The sequence below is a fragment of the Corvus hawaiiensis genome, chromosome 8 (genome assembly GCF_020740725.1).
Source record: "Corvus hawaiiensis isolate bCorHaw1 chromosome 8, bCorHaw1.pri.cur, whole genome shotgun sequence".
NCBI classification, from domain to species: Eukaryota; Metazoa; Chordata; class Aves; order Passeriformes; family Corvidae; genus Corvus; species Corvus hawaiiensis.
The window spans coordinates 14,881,262-14,897,293 of record NC_063220.1 but is presented as its reverse complement, the minus strand read 5'-3'; the positions used below and the strand labels follow the sequence as shown (position 1 = coordinate 14,897,293).

The following is a 16,032-nucleotide window of genomic DNA, read 5'->3' as shown; positions in this document are numbered from 1 at the left end:
CTGCAGCCATTGATGTTATTCTGAGTAAAGCCAGTTGTATCAAAATCTTTCTAACCAAGAACAGACACAAGGTACACCAGCTGCAGGCAAAAAACCACCATATAAATCAGGAAAATATTATGTGGAATCAAGCTAGCATAGCTGTGGTCACACAAATATATTCCACAGGTTTGTTAAGCTGAGGATTTAGGTGCTTCTGAGAAGAGCAACAGCTTCTCTTGGGCCTGAATCTCATGCAAAGTGTAGCCCATCAGTAACGGAGACGGGTCAGGACTAGGCTGATACCACTCCCCAGCCCAAGCACACATTCCTCTATAACAGGGAAAGTGATCCCAAATGATCTCACAAAAAGCTACAGGTTCAAAAATCAGGAGGAGCATTGCCTGAATTATCCTAACCTGAATTACTCCTACAAAGTAATTTCTCACAAAACCACCAACCCTGCATTTAGAAGTGGCATCAATAAAATGTACTTTTTTCAGAGTGCCATCTCATTCCTGCAGCACTAGGGCTAATAAAGATCCATCAAAGATTACTGAGGCAGTGTTTGCATGCCTGAGCTGTAGTGAGCATATGCAGCAATGCTGGCATTGTCTGGAGGTGCGAGACTGGCTTTGTGTGTGACACAGACTTGATCTGTGCCTGAGCTCCTCTGGGACTTCTAGGCAAACACAGAAAGGCCTTAGCATCCCTCTGAAAAAAACATCCAGGCAAAAAAATACCTATAGCATTGCTGTGATACAGCTGGGGAAAAAAGATGGAGAAAAGAAAATGGAGCTTTGTAAGTGAAATGTGCTTTACTATTGGTCTTAATTGCTCTCTTAGGATTTTGAAATGAGACTCTGTTGTCTACCAAAGCACATTCATCATGGCAGTGCCAACATATCTCTAGTACTAACATGAGGGAATGAATAAAATATATTAATGACCACTGAACACATAGCTATTTTACATAATGCATCATCTCCAATGAGAAAGGGCTAGTTTATTTATTAAAGTTACTTATATTTTGCTGAAAATGTCCTTAGAGCATTAAATATTTTATAGTAGTTGTATCATCAGCTAAGATAACTACAATAAAAACTAACAGATGAAATAGTTTTCCCCTTTTTGTTCACCCTAAAATACAGGTATATCTTAAAGTTGTTATAAATGGATTCGGAAACAGCACATGATGTGGAGCATCCATATTGAACCAGGTATTTGAATGGCAAGAGGTAGCAGTATAGTCTTAGAAACTCATTAGTCAATCATTTTTTAAGCAGGATATAAAGAGATGTAAAATATTTCATTTGACATTCATACCTCTAACATTTCTGAACATCTAGCTTAAGAACTATTGCCTAGCATTCATTCCTCAAGTTTATTTTCTGGCAGACACAGGGTGCTGAGCTTCTTTTCAACATTCAGAATATTTTCTTCTTCAGTGTTCTGCAGTTTCTCCGGGAAGAGATCTTCATTTGTATCTCCTCAGTATTTCTGATACATGCACTAGTCTGACTCAAACAAGGGAGATGTTTTCCACTGAGATTTCTGGTGCCTGACTGCACTGCAAGGCAGTAAAATCAGCCTTGATGCAGTAGACTGTGTGGGCCTTCCATTCTGGTGACCATTGCCTTCTGATGCAGGGAACTGACATTTTTGATTCATTTTCCCTTTTCAATTCATTTTCTCCCCATAATTTTTCAGTAAATCTGTTCAGTGACCTTTAAGACCTGAGGCAAGAATCATTTATTAAATAATTCTTTTGCAATCTTACATGCTGATGCACATAAGACTTTGCATAGTAACATGATTTGCCTGTGCTGTTATGAACAGCTTGATATATAAAGCTTTCAAATCTTTAATCAAAGCTTTTTATAGTTATTATTTAGGAAATTAGAGGAAATTATGCTTTTAAATAGGCAAGATGTTACAGCTTATTTCATGAGGGCACACGTACAATGGTAGTCAAGTTTTCTAACAGAATCCGGAAGTTTAGCTTGAGAATACCTGGAATATACAAGTTTCACCTTAGGGCACAAAAGCTGTAAAACTCTATCTTATTGTATTGCAGAACATGTATAATGAGATTGGTGGCTGTCAGAAATCAGAGGAAAAAAGTACAGAAAAAGAACTTTTGCTCTCACTACTGAATTTTAGACACCACATTTTGTTATGACTCAGTCTTATTGAAAGAGCTTTTCTACTTACTATCAAAAAATGGACGTAGATACTTGTTGTACCCTTTTATTATTTTTTGTATTGTTGGAGGTAGAATTTCACTTTTTCCTTCGGTTTCAGGAATTTGCATTGACCTAGAAAGAATTGAAAAGGAGGATGTTTTAAAAGGACATAATCAAAAGAACAATATTCCATAAAATATCAGATTTCATAATCTGTGTTAGCCTCTCATTGGAAAAGAAATCACTTTTATACCTCAAAGTCTATTATTTCTTAACACTCTATCTGACAAACAATCTTCTTTAATACTTTATCTGTAAACTGGGCATTATGGTTATAATCTAGGAATGTGGAAGGGATGCTTATTGTTTCTTTCAGCATTTAAAATTAAGCTTCCCTTCACATAATGAAATACATTATATTTATGTCTCAGAAACAGAAACCAACCTCAGAGACTAGTGCATAAAAACACTCTTAAAATTCTGCTTTCACAACACAATTTTTAAACAGGTTACAGAAATAATCCAGTTGGGCAAAATCAGTGAAGCATAATGAGAATTCAAGTAGTTCCTTTGTTCCTATGTTCAGAAGTCATATATAAATAATTGCAACCCATCTCTGCCTAACCTCGAAGGTGAGCACCCCAAGAAGGTGAGCAGGGTGTGCTCTTCAGAAATTAAAGCACAGATGGTACCAACTACTTATTCCCGATGATTTGAGAAAGGTGGGGTATGAATTATGAAGGTGAGAAGCACATAATTGGTTGACTCAGCGAAGCCCAGCTGGCTGCAGGCAGAGGCACTGTCTCTGCTGATGGAGAGCAGGCACCCATATAATCACCAGGAGAAGGGTCTGTGGCTTTTGCCCCTTGCTCTGGTCATGACTGGTCCCTAAGAGTGACTAGCTCTCCTACAGTAGGTGCAAGAGATGTAGCTGAGGTGATTTGCTTCTAGCAGAAGGCTCTAAGAATAAACCATTAGGTAAAGGGTTACCAGTGTTTTGTGGTCTTTCCTTATAGTGCTAAATCCTCACCAAATTTCTTAGTCTCTGTTTTTTCTAGAGCTGGTCCTGAAAACTCTGCTTGCTCTTCTGCATTATATTTCTGGGTCTCTTGTAGCTTTCCAAAGCTTGATATTTTGATTTTAATTTTGCTGTTTCTGAGAAAGCTTGAGTCATTTTGTCAGGACACTGACACTTTCATCCACTTGGAATAATCCAGTATCTTAAACTGGCAAAGCTCAAATGCTAACATGATCTCACTGAATACACGTGGCCAAATCACACTGTGGTTTTAGATGTGGTGTCCACTGGCTTCAAAAGCTGCTATTGCTGTTAATTTTTTTATTCACCAGACCCTATTGTCACAGAAGTAGCTGTTTTTCATTAGCTGCCTTGTAGCACAAATATCTCAGCTATTTGAATAACCATTTTTTTCCTTTATTTTTTCCTGGATTTTATTTCTATATTGCCAGAGAATGATGTTGTTACTTAAGCATACCCTTGAGTAATGCCAGCATTGAAATAAAGACAGTTTATCCTGTAAGTTTTTTCCTAAAGAAACAAACACAGTCATGTTGAGTTGAGATGTGAATATAAACAAGAAGGCCAGTTTTATGTTGCATTAAAGTTTTAAAATTGGAAATGCATTTGAATGTAATTAATTTCTTAAATACTGGACTTGGAATAGATGTCTCTCCTTTTGTTAATTACATACAAATTTTAGCTAAGTGTTCAGTGAGCTGCATGAGTTTAATTTCACAGCTTTACTGGATTGTTCTTGAATAAGTTTTACATGTTGTGAAATGTTAAAGGAAAACTTGTTTCTTTTCTACTGCAAGGGTATAACATTGTTCTGCTGATCAGTATGCAATTGCAGAGTGGTCTGGTTCATTATCATTAACTCCTATTTTCTAAAACGTATCTTTAAAAGTTTTATGGAAGTCCTTCCCTTAAATGACCTGTGGTAATTCATAATCTTCCTTATTAACACATGATGTGTAGCCTCTTATCACTGGTCTTTTGAGTTTTATGGTTAAGTAAGCCTGGGAAAGCTGTTGTGCTGTAATTGAGGCTGTGAATTAATGAGGCATGATCCCCTGTGTGCTGTTTGGCCACAAAACCTCAGAGAAGTCCTATCATAGCAAGGCAATTAAGTGAGAGGAACCTGAGGCCTCCTAAACATGAGTGAATGGTGTTACCACCCTACTAACTTTGGGGGATCCTCAGAGGCAGCTTGTCAATGTTGAAAGATAAGGAACCTACAGAGCTTCTGTGCCTTGAGTGGTTTGGGGTTTCTGTGTTTTAAGGGATGATGCCCTGTTTCCTTTAAAGTGCTCTTTGATTCACATGCTCCACTCACAGCTCAGCCACCATGAGCTCACAGCTGCACACATGTGCAAAGGATAAAGTTAAAGCTGAGGCTCATTCCACTTATGCATCTGCATCTTCTCATCAATGCATCAAAACATCTCTTTTAACCTATATTTGTGTTAAATATATGTTTTACAGTTAAAGGAAGCTGTATGTTAATACATATTTCCTGATGTGTGCAAAATACCTTGGCATGCATCTAAGCATGGAATTGCCTTGCAACAGGTGTTCCAACTGAGGAGTGAATTGGCTTTTACAGAACAAGACTGTGAGTATATAATTATTTTTCAGCTGAGAATATCTATCTGATCTGGGCTGTCAACACATAATAAATGCTTTAACTCATCAGGTTCAATGCCCTCTGGTTGCTTTTATAAAAGCTGAATTATAATTATTTCTTTTCCTGAGTCATTCTTGTGGCTCAAAAATGGAGAACTTTTGTGGGCTTGGCTAAACTTGAAAGGTACAACAACCGCTTGTTATTTAAGGTACTTTCAAGTTATTGTCTAAACAGAATGGGGTAACTGGAGGGGGAAAAAGGAACATTTGCCCTAAACAGTAGCATATATCACTGATTTAAGCAATAGTACAGTCTAGACACATATAGGAGAATATTTTTTCTGGCTATTTTTTGTCATAAGTTATGTATCATGAAAGAGACAGGAACACCTTAGAACTGCGAGAAGATAAACAAAATGCCAGATGCAGTCTGAACAAGCTCTTGAAACACTCCCCTCAGGAAAACAAGAATAAAAAAAGATTTTTTTCAGGCAATTCACTGGCGGGCGGCAGGCTTACAGATGCAAATAAAGGTGTTATTTCTGGTTTCATACTTGTGCTCAATGATACAGGGTTTTATATGGTCTTTGCAGATAAACTGTAGCAAAACCTACTACATCACTGATTAATTCTCTGCTCTGAAACACAGTACTGTCACCATTTTTTTGTTAAATGGCGAGGTTGAAACTGTAGCATTATGTTACCAGATACAAGAACAAACGGGGGAGCATTCTAAGTGCTCTTAAGCTCAGCAAAAAAACCAAAACAAACACATTCCACAGAATTTTCTGTCTCTAATGCCTTAAACCCAGGCTAGCATTCTTTATGTTAAAAACACCCTATCTGAAACAAGTGGGAACCCTTCTGCAGACCAAATAGCACACATTTACTTAAGCTGATTCCTGGTAATGATAAATTTGCCTCAATTTTGTCATTACTATTTAAAAAAATAAAAACAACAAACTTCTGGGAAGGCAATCATCCAGGCAACTGCCCAGATATGTGATTGTAATGAAATTTAGTGTTAAGTAAAGTGAAGAAGTGTCATCAGGCAGGGAGAGATAGAAAAGAAAAAAAACAACCTCACAACATTATTGATTGTAAATTATTCAGTAGAAGAAACTCTCTTCACATGCTGGGCAGGGCTTATCTAAGTGAATGTCTAAGGGACCACTTGGCAAGAAATCATGGCCCTTGCTTTGGGTGCACCTTAGCCCTTGGGTTTTGCTTAGAAATATTTCCCTGTTTCAGTGCCAAGCAGGATGGTTGTTGTTTTAAACAGTGCTTTCACAAACCCCTCCTGATTTGTGCACTGGAAAAATGAATTTTTGTACCCAAGCATCATCTTATCTGTGAGAACCAAGGGCCAGAGCTGCTTCTCAGCCTGTCTCTGGATTTGGGTAAAACAGGACCACATCAGCTCAATGTGCACTTGTATCCAAGCACTTGTACAGGAGCTCTATGTGCACATAACCCCCATGGATGCTACTCAGGAATGAACTGCCTGTGCTTCTGGACACTCGCAGCCAGATGAAGCTCTAAGAGGAGTCACAAAGTCTGCCTGATAATAATGAACTGTGTACCACAGGCTGAGCTCCTGGGGGAATTTTGCCTCCTTGTTGCTTAAGTGCTTCTGAAATTGTTGGTCTCTTAGCAGTGTTTTATTATTGCTAAGCCATGAGTCATCCACTTATTATAGTGTGGCAAGTCACAGCTGATGAGGAAGGAAGGTGGAATTAGAACAAATGTGTATTTTGGACAAAGATCTCTTTATAGGACTGGAGAAGGTGGGGGAGGTGGATGCTTTAAACTCACTTTCAGGGGACTGTTCCACCTGTCCCCACTACTAAGAGAAGGCTTTATCTAAATGTGTGTTTGCACACCCACTTGAATTAAAGCTCAGACAAAATCTTATTGTGAGGAATTTACTGCGAGATGAAGTAGGTTAGGCAATTCTAGATAGATAATTCACTCACAGATTTTAAATACTTCAGTCGAAGGTAGTGGTGACGATGTTTAACCTGTCCATGCTTACATTTTCTTATTAGAATTACTTAAAGAATATTTTTCCCCATTTTTATAGAAGGAATATATTTTAAATACTCCATTTCTATGTTTTTTGTCATGGCAGCTGCACTGTTAGAAGGGTTACTTGTAGCCAGAGGGGATAATTTTCACTTTCCAGCTTAACGCAACTCAGATTTCCTAAAGACTTCACGATTTCGTAACAGAGAATAAGAAAACAGTGTTTCAAATAGGTAATTCTTCTTAAGATACTCTCCTTTCAGTGTACAACAATGATTTTACTATCTCAAGCTTGTAGTAAATCTAGGTGGACTGTGTGCTTCTGTCCTTGGGCAAGGCACTGTGCTCCAGGCAAGGACTGCGTGCCTGCCTGAATTTTTTAAGCATCTGATACAGTACTCACTCTGTACCCAGTAATCCTTCATTTGAGGGTTCACATGTTTCATAAATTCCATTCTTTTTCTTCCTCATCAATCTTTCCAACTAAAAAAATCCGTTAATCAAGGCAGCTGAGATTCATGAAGCTCAGTCTTCCATTTCTGTTATTAATACCCAGGTTCTTTCATTTTTGTAAGAGGCAAGATTCAAATGTCAAGAGTATTTTACTTTTTTACCAGGTCAGATAAGTTTCTAACTATAAGAAAGTTTATTATAAACCAACTGATATAGTAATATATTGAAGAAATAATATTTTTAGCAAATACTTCTTACCTATAGAGCAGCAATAGGAAAAGGGCTCTGAGACCGCAGCACTTAAGACTGCACATTTTCACAAGTTCTTTCAGAAGTTCTTGCAGCTCCTAAAAAACAAAAAGTGCAGAGGTAATGTTTTACAGCACATATGCATTTTAAACACATGAATTTCCAACACTAAAGATGTTGTGTCTTGAATAACTTCTACTATAAATGTATTAGGAAATATCTACATTGATTAGAAAATCTCAAAACTTGAAAAAAGAGATGGCACCAGGATTAATTTAACTTACCAGCAGAAGCTGCATTCCAGTGTACTACAGCTCTTTCATTTTTGTCACTGTCCTTTAAATACTAGGAAAAGTAATTGCTGTGAAAAAACAATGTATTCTTGTGGAGGAGAATTGCAAACACTGAGTTTTGTCTTTGCTATTCATGCTTGTGAGTAAGTGCATCTCTGGCATATCAGCATCTCTTCTTAAGGAACAACACATGACTCCATCTTAGAACACAGAGCTGTTTAAACACAACCTCTCTGGTACACAAGTAGATCAACACCTCTGATATGTAACTCTGGTAATCTTTTTGGTAATGAGAAAAAATGAAATTATAGGCTTCTATCTATAGCTATTGAAAAAAAAATCCTTTGTATATAAATCATATATAACCATCCACATTCATGAAAATGTTTGGCTGAGGCAAAATGTCTCTTCTGAATGGGACTTTGCTTTTGTCAGTATGATTCACATCCATCATGGTTATTTTAAGGAATCTGTCAGCTCTGTAATCCATTTCTGGATGAGAAGAGTATCAATCTGTAGTGTAATGCAGCCATGCAACAGATCTGAAATTCACAGGCTGTGCACACATCAGAGAATAGAAACCTTATTTGTAAGACTTGCTTCAAAACTAAAAAACCCTACATGTCAGAAATGCTACCTACCCAGGATCTGCAAGACAGCTGTTAAATGTTAATAAAGGCAAATGAAATACTTGTTTTAGGTTTCAGGAAGGGGCAATCAAACATAATATTTTCAGTGTCCAGAATGAGTTTTGCAGGAGTATTTTGCATTTTAATTTCCCACTAAATTGCTTATAGTAAAGAATTTGAAGTTTCAAAACCTGAAACTTTGTTTCACTGTTCTTTAGTGACCAATGTAAAATGCCAGCAAGCTTTTTAAAAACCAAAGTAATTTTTCTTTCAGTCTACAGTTCTAATAAGAGCAAAACTAGTGGTATTTACCTAAATAATTGCCATGTGAGTGGGGTATGACTTTTATGCAACAGTGAAGTGACAAAATAAGTTGTTAATGTCTCCAAAGAAAAAGGAAAGCCATTTTAATGGCTTTTTAAACAAGCAAACATTCTCAACATCCGGGCCACTTTAAGCATACACCAGCCTGGTAAATATTAATGTCAAAATAAATCATACACTCCTCCCGACTTCCACAGAAAATCATGCATGAGACATTAAGAGAGCTGGTAAAAGGGCAAAACAGCACAAAGGAGCAGATGGTGTTGTCAGAACATTGCTCTCTACACGCTGATTCTGTAACACCCCTGGTGCAGATCGTGGGATCTCTTTTGCGTATCTCATTTTGGGTTTGGATGCTTTCTACATTCATTATCTTTATCTCACAGGAAAATACGCTAAAAATAAAAAGCCTCTTACTGACTTTATAAGTACTTCACAAAGCTGCTTTTATATTTAGCTTTTGAATTGCTACTATGAGCTCCTAATATGACTGAAGATCCTTTATAAACAGATTAAGGAAACCTATGGATATTTCTGTACTTGTTTGGGTTCAGTTTTTACTGAAGATGGAGTGGGCTTATTACTGATTTCTTTCTAAGGCAACTGGTTTACCTTCAGTTCTTCACGAATGTCCAAGGTAGCAATTTTAGGGAGGCTGGGGTGGAGAATTTTGGTCTTTAACACATGAAAGATCAAATCCATCCTATGGTACATATACTTTCATAAGGGAGAAGATCTTTTACTTCTGTATAAGAAATACTAATCAAGAGATCTAATTGCCATGTCAACTGGCTTGCCATCACTGCAAAGGGAAGCTGTATGCCAGCCAAGGATCAGAACTGAGTAACTACTGGAGTCTTAAGCGGTTTCACAGATAATACTTAAGCTGGATATATAAATCTCTGCTGCATGTGTGTACATGCTTGCATGCACACACATTTTCTCTGCTGCCCCTTTTTTATGGGGCTTACTGAGCTGGTTTGTTCTGCTGAAAAGCCTGCCCCTTGGCATGTTTGCACATCTGGACCTTTCCTGTCATGCATTTCTTTATCAAATACTACACATTCACAGCAGGATTCCTTCCTGCATGCATGTACCTAGGGAACTACTGCTTTTTAAAACTAGTTCAGCAGAACTCATAATATTTTCCTCTCACCCTAGAAAAATCAGCATAACCTGTTTTCTGCATAGAATATTGAGCCATTTGGTTTAACTAGACAGGCTACATGCTGTCCAAATTATTGTGCATATATTGATACATCTTGTTCTAAACATTTAATTGAGGTGAAGGTAACAAATCTGCCCCAGTTTCTCATATGATGAGACAACATTTTCCTACTTTTATTCAGATCAGATTAGGACTGTAAAGTGCCATCCAATGTTTTGACATTTCTCATGGGAATTCGGTTATTTATTATCTTCAGCATGACAGGAAAAGTGAATTATGCAAGTTTCACAAACGCTTGAGGCTGAAATGGGGTGAGGCAGACAGCTGGCGGAGGTAGTAGCAATATCTGAAGATTTCACTGGAAGTGAATTTTGTGTGAATGAATTAAAGGATGAGATGCCTATTATGTTGAAGTACCTTATGCACAAGTGGATGCATGGGGAAGACTAGAAATTATTAGATAATACACTTTGTCATATGGCAGTGGCCATATGCCTGAATTCCCATGGCTACTACTGCAGGCATCTAAAACTGTGTGCAGAATTATCTTAAAATAAAAAGCAGATGGTGAGTTTTAGAATATAAACTGAATTAGCATCACAGTTGCATTTTAATTCCACGTCCAAACTCTTGAATGACAGTGCCTTTAAGTGCTTGACTGAAAAGCAGCTGGAAACTCAGGAGGGATTCACCCAGAGTGCCAGAGACATACAGCTGCCTCCCCTGCTCTGGATTCTCTGCTGGCATTGTCCACTAGAATTGCAAAGTAACCAGTGAGCTCATCTGTTCTTGACTTAATCCTCTGTTTGTTAGATTGAAATGAACCAACTGGAGGAGAAACGATGGAAAGCTGGAAACACTAAGGACTTGGTGGGAGAAAGGGAGTGTGTAGATGGAAGGCAGTCACAAGATAAGTTTGGGAAGTGGAGGGGATATACCCCTTGGATCAGTTGTCCCAGCTGTGTCGCCTCCCAGATTCTTTTGCAACCCCAGCCTCCTCGCTGGTGGGGTAGTACAAAAAGCACAAAAGGCCTTGACTCTGTTCAAGCTCTGCTCAGCAGTAACTAAAACATCCCTAAAATATCAACACTTGTGTTCACAGCACAAATCCAAAACACAGCCACATTCTAGCCATTGTGAAGAAAATTTACTCTACTTCAGCCAAAACCACCACAGCTGGGAAAAGTCAAATGCATAAAACAGATTGACAGTAGTCACAGACAAAGCACTTCGTGGAATAAAGTGCCATGATATCTGTATTTGGGTTAATCTGGATGCCTGTCTGTAATAGCTGTACTTTCATGATACTTTGTAACACTTCCTGAAAGAGAAAGAAATGCAAAATTTTCACACATTCAAATATTTTTTCATGTTAGGATTAATACTGCAGAGAGTGCTGCTCGAGTGAAAAGTATTGAGGGATTTTTTTTAATGGGGCAAACTAGAAAGAAGGAATAAAACCCACTGGCAGCAAAAATTCAGGTTTAACTGGGGAATTGATGGATGGAAGTGGACAAATGCATGTGTCTGCATCCTGTTATAAGGGGCACCCTCTTACTTGGCTGGCAAAGTGGCTTTTGGCATACCAGCTAGCTTGTTTCTAAACCCTAGGCACATCTGATCTGCCTAGCATGGGCATAAACCATGCAAGTCTCCTTGGGCAAGTAATCAAAGTTAGATTTACTTGGTCCATAGAGAGTAGCTGTCTTGTCATGTTTTCTCTGCAGACAGGCAGTGCAGGGGCCATCTGTTATGACAGTATTATGTCAGCAATTGAATGGCTGTTAGGTCTCTACTGCTGCTATATCTGTCAACAGTTCAAAGTGAAACACTGGATTCCAGTTATACAATGATCTGATCAATACAGTTGTCACGTGTGCCAGGTAAGAGAAGTGTCATTTTTCTCAATGAAAAGCTTGGGAAGTTGCTCCAGTCTGAGAGCATCTTCTCAAGTTCTGTACTCTGAATTGTTTTTGTCAAAGATACCTTTCAACAACATAAGGTCATACTCTTAAAAAAAATAGAATGAACTTAAGATTCACCAAAAATGAAAATTGCTTCTCTGCAAAACGAGCTGTAATTGAAACTTCATAATTGGAAATTGTTTATATAGGTATAGGCATTACATGAGAGTCTTTAAAGTTATCCCAAATAAATCTGTATGACAAATACATTTATTTTTAAAAAAATGAGCATAGCATGCATGATTTCAGACTGTATCAGCAACAACTCAGGGATTTACTTCAATGTCCCAAATAATGGACAAGTTAACATGTAAAATCACTGTCCTCAAAATACACGGAAGGTTGGAATTGAAGTCAAACAAATCTATTGTTGCAGCCTTTAAAATTTTTTTCAGTATCAGCACTTCTAGCCACCAAAGGAGTAGGGACTAGCAGTATGTTGCTAATACTTACATAATTAAGTACATGAGAGACATTTGGTGCCCTGGATTGAGGGCACCAAATTATTTCTCACCAAGTTCCCTGTATTATCAATTTTATGAACCTCAAAGCCTTAGAGTAAGTTACATAACCTATGATAGGATTATTTTATACATTTATCTGTTGTTTTCACTCTGTGCACTTTAAATACAGTACATATTGTGGATTAACTGGGAAATAACTGGCAGAGATGCTGTTAACATTATACAGTTTTCCTGGAAAATTAATTTCAGATTTCTAACAAATGGGTGCTTAGGATGACAATACAATTCTAGGAGTTAACTTCATGGAGCAAGTGCCAGATGTCCTGCTTCCAACCAGCACAACACTGAACTGAAAGGTTTCAACAATGCACAGAAATGGTTGTAGTAATAAACATTCAGAGAACAGGTTTTAAGAAATTAATGTGTTCATGTGACTGCTTAAATGTAGTGCCCATTACAAGCTCTGCTTATATCTACTGGGAAACCCACAGAAAATATGCCACACAGGCTATTTCCTAGTTTTAAAAGGTAGACAATTAAGTAACTTATCTTCCCCTTGTTCCTAAATATGATTTTAGATAGCTGACACTCAGTAGTCTGGCATATTAGTGGTGTTTGAGTCATGGCTGATGATTACTGCCATTTGTAATTACCCAAACAAATCAGAGGTTTATGGGGTTATAAATGGTTGGGTTTATGTGCATACAGACTCTTTCTAAATTTTTTGCTCTGTACACCACAGTTCTGCTATCTGGGCAGCTGGACCTCTACGTAAATCTGCAAATGTTTGGGTCCTCTTGTACCAAAATACAGGTCTCTCAAATCTGAGACCTCTACTGGCTTCTTAAGGTGTTTGTCAACACTCCAAGGTCCTCCCACACCCACTCCCACAGACAAGTGTGGATTACCTTCTGCCACACCAGTTTTACAGTCACAACTCACAGCCCACCCACCTGGCTTCAAGAGGGCATGAGGCTCAGGTTTTGTGCAATTTAAAGAATGAATGAGTTTGAGTTGGGTCAGAGGGGCAGGGAACTTTCAGAGGCTGCAGATGATGAATGAACCCCCAAAGGCACCTTTGCAAAGGTTTCGACTGTGCAGGAAGGTGCACACAGCCGTAGTGTGGCAAACACTGATGGCTTGGGTGGTCTCCCATCAACCATGTGAGACCTGACGGATGCCTGGGGGAGCACTTCAGGTCACCAGATTTCCAAAGGGCACCCACAAATGTAGGCTGAAGGAAGACAGAGTGCTCCTGCAGCACTGATACCTCCACTACTCACACAGACCAGGATAATGTGATTTTATCACCTACAGCAAAATGGAGACAGTTTTGTTTGGGCACTATCAGACTAGATATGATTAAGCTAAGTAGTTGAAAATCCAGAAAGTTGGACAGGATATGCTGGTTCAGATTAAGAAAATAACAACTTGATTTGGAAAGACAAATGAAATCCTGCCTTTGTTATGCCAGTTTAAACTCCTGTTCCTTATCAAAGTTAGCAGATCTAGAATCTTCTAGCCCTTAACCTGGAGGAGAGTCTCCCCACATAGACCCTGGTGACTGTGAGGTTTGCTCAGCATTCTCATATTGTAGAGCCTATCCAGGAGCCAGCTAATGTTCCTGCAGCTTCCCTCATGCAGCCTCCAGCCTGGGAGAATGAGGGTCATCTCACTCTGTCACTGAACAGACCTTGGAGGCTATGAGGGAAAAATAAGAGCCCTGCAGTAGCAGATTAGGGTCAGTCATATCCATCTTCTCTCCCTGCTGAATTTTGTGCAATGTGCTTTTGAGATTTATGACAGAGAACAGCCCCTTGGTGTGCAATTAATTTTGTTTCCAGTTGCAAATTCTTGTTAGTTTGGGGGCAAAGGGGAAGAAGGAAGGGAATATACCCTAGAGATGCACCTTTTTTTCAATTCAAGTTATGAATTTGAATCATAGACTTTTCTGGGTTTGATTATTGTTATGCATATCTGAAACCTTCCAGAGAAGACTTTATTCATCTTCGTCACCAAATATCTACTTCTCAGTTTGGGTCCAAGGTCTTAGACTCAAATTCCTCAGTGAATTGCTAAGTGTCCCATAACCAGGAGATTTACAAACTAACCATTCTGAGCAGCGCAACAAGATGAAGACTGGGAGAAAATCGGTTTTCAAAGCACTTCAGGTTTTTTAAAAATCTACAAAGCTTTTGTATTCGAAATTAACTGTAGAAATCAATATACTTAAAATTACTCAGTAGAATTACATATTTTAGCAAATAATAATCACAGGATAAAATGCATTTAATTGTACAACCATACAAAAATGTGAATGTTGTCCAAGTTGAGTGTCCTGGGCTCAGCTGCAAGCTTTTGTACCTCCGAAGGTTGAAGTCAGAGGAGTTATTCCAACTGAGATGTGGAGCTCAGCTCAAAGTCATCAGGAATTTGTTCTGAGGGAAATCACACGAGGGGCTTTGAAAGCAAGAGGCATTTTTCCAATAAAATATGTGTTTCCAATTTTTTCCACAGTTACCGCCTGGGAAGATTAGTTAAATCTGTAAGTGCGTGCCTGCTGCAGGATCTTCCTTTTCCTTCAGCACAAACTGCTTTAGCTTTATTCTATGACAGGTCATTAGAATTACCTGGCGTGTTCATGATGGCAAGCAACCTTTAAGAATCCTGTTTACGAAGTTTGAATAGACATTGAAAGTGAGTATATAGGAATTTGGTTTTGTTTTAAGAATTAGGAAAAAAGAGCTTCCTAGAGAAATAATATGCTTTCGTTAAATTCAAATACTCCCTTTCTTCATTACTCAGTGCTCAACAACAGGTTTAATCAATGTGATTTACTTTAAATTTTGTACACTGTTTTAAGTACTAGCACATTGTTCATCTATGTATTCATTTGAGGTGAGATGCAGATTTGATGGGGAATTGGAGGGAAAAATGGGAGCTGGCTCTTACATTATCTTTCTTTGAGAAGTTTCTCCATCTGCCACTCACTGCTTTTAAAAGCAAGGTTTTGCAGCCTTCGAGGGGAGGCACTCACCTCTTCACTTTGATTTATTAATTGAAATTTGAGTTATTCTGGGTTTTTTTAATCCAGCAGAATAATGATACCTCAGAGAGGAAATACTAATTTTTTTTTTTTTTTTTTTTTAATTACGAAGACAGCAGAGCGGAGGGGGAGGGATGAGAAGGGAGGGAGAGAGCGGTGCAGGGCCAGTCCCGGCGGGAGGGTGCCGCGATCCCCGAGGCCGGCGCGCCTTACCTGGAGCCGCGGCCCCGCGGCGGAGGCAGCTCCGAGCAGCCTGGCAGCCGGCCGAGCTCTGCGCCCGCCGCGCCGCGGGTTCGAGCCCGCCCCCGGCCGGGCGTGGGCGGCACAGGGAGAGAGATGTCCCCCTGTTATCGCTCGCTTAAGCCCCCATAGGAGCCTTTAAGCGTTGCCCCTTCCTTGCCACTCCTCCTTTGCTTAATCTCGCTTACACCCCTTTTCAGTTTCAAGCGTGTTCGGGGGAAAGGATGCTAGACAGAGAAGTGGCGAGGGATCCCTGACAGACAAAAGTCGGGGCAACACTTCCCATGGCTTCTTTTTCTGCCATGCCCCTGTAACAGAGCTTGCATGAAACTTTCTGCCGATTGCCTCCGTTTTTTCCTTCTTGC

The 16,032-nt window shown here is 39.0% G+C and overlaps 1 protein-coding gene across 2 annotated transcripts in view; it reads right to left on the bottom strand.

Annotated features, from left to right (window-relative positions):
• LOC125329652 (gamma-aminobutyric acid receptor subunit pi-like) overlaps positions 1–15,743 on the bottom strand; it is a 47,019-nt gene extending 31,276 nt beyond the window's left edge. Inside the window, exons 1-3 of one of the 2 annotated variants that reach the window (XM_048311877.1) lie at positions 15,641–15,743; positions 7,549–7,637; positions 2,194–2,297 (exon numbers count right to left, since the gene is read on the bottom strand). In XM_048311877.1, coding sequence (XP_048167834.1) covers positions 2,194–2,297; positions 7,549–7,604 — 160 coding nt within the window. In that variant the 5' untranslated portion in view covers positions 7,605–7,637; positions 15,641–15,743. Of the gene's footprint in view, positions 1–2,193; positions 2,298–7,548; positions 7,638–7,823; positions 8,158–15,640 lie in introns of those variants that run through there. The other variant, XM_048311876.1, reaches the window with a different exon arrangement.
• Between the last annotated feature and the right edge of the window lie 289 nt (positions 15,744–16,032).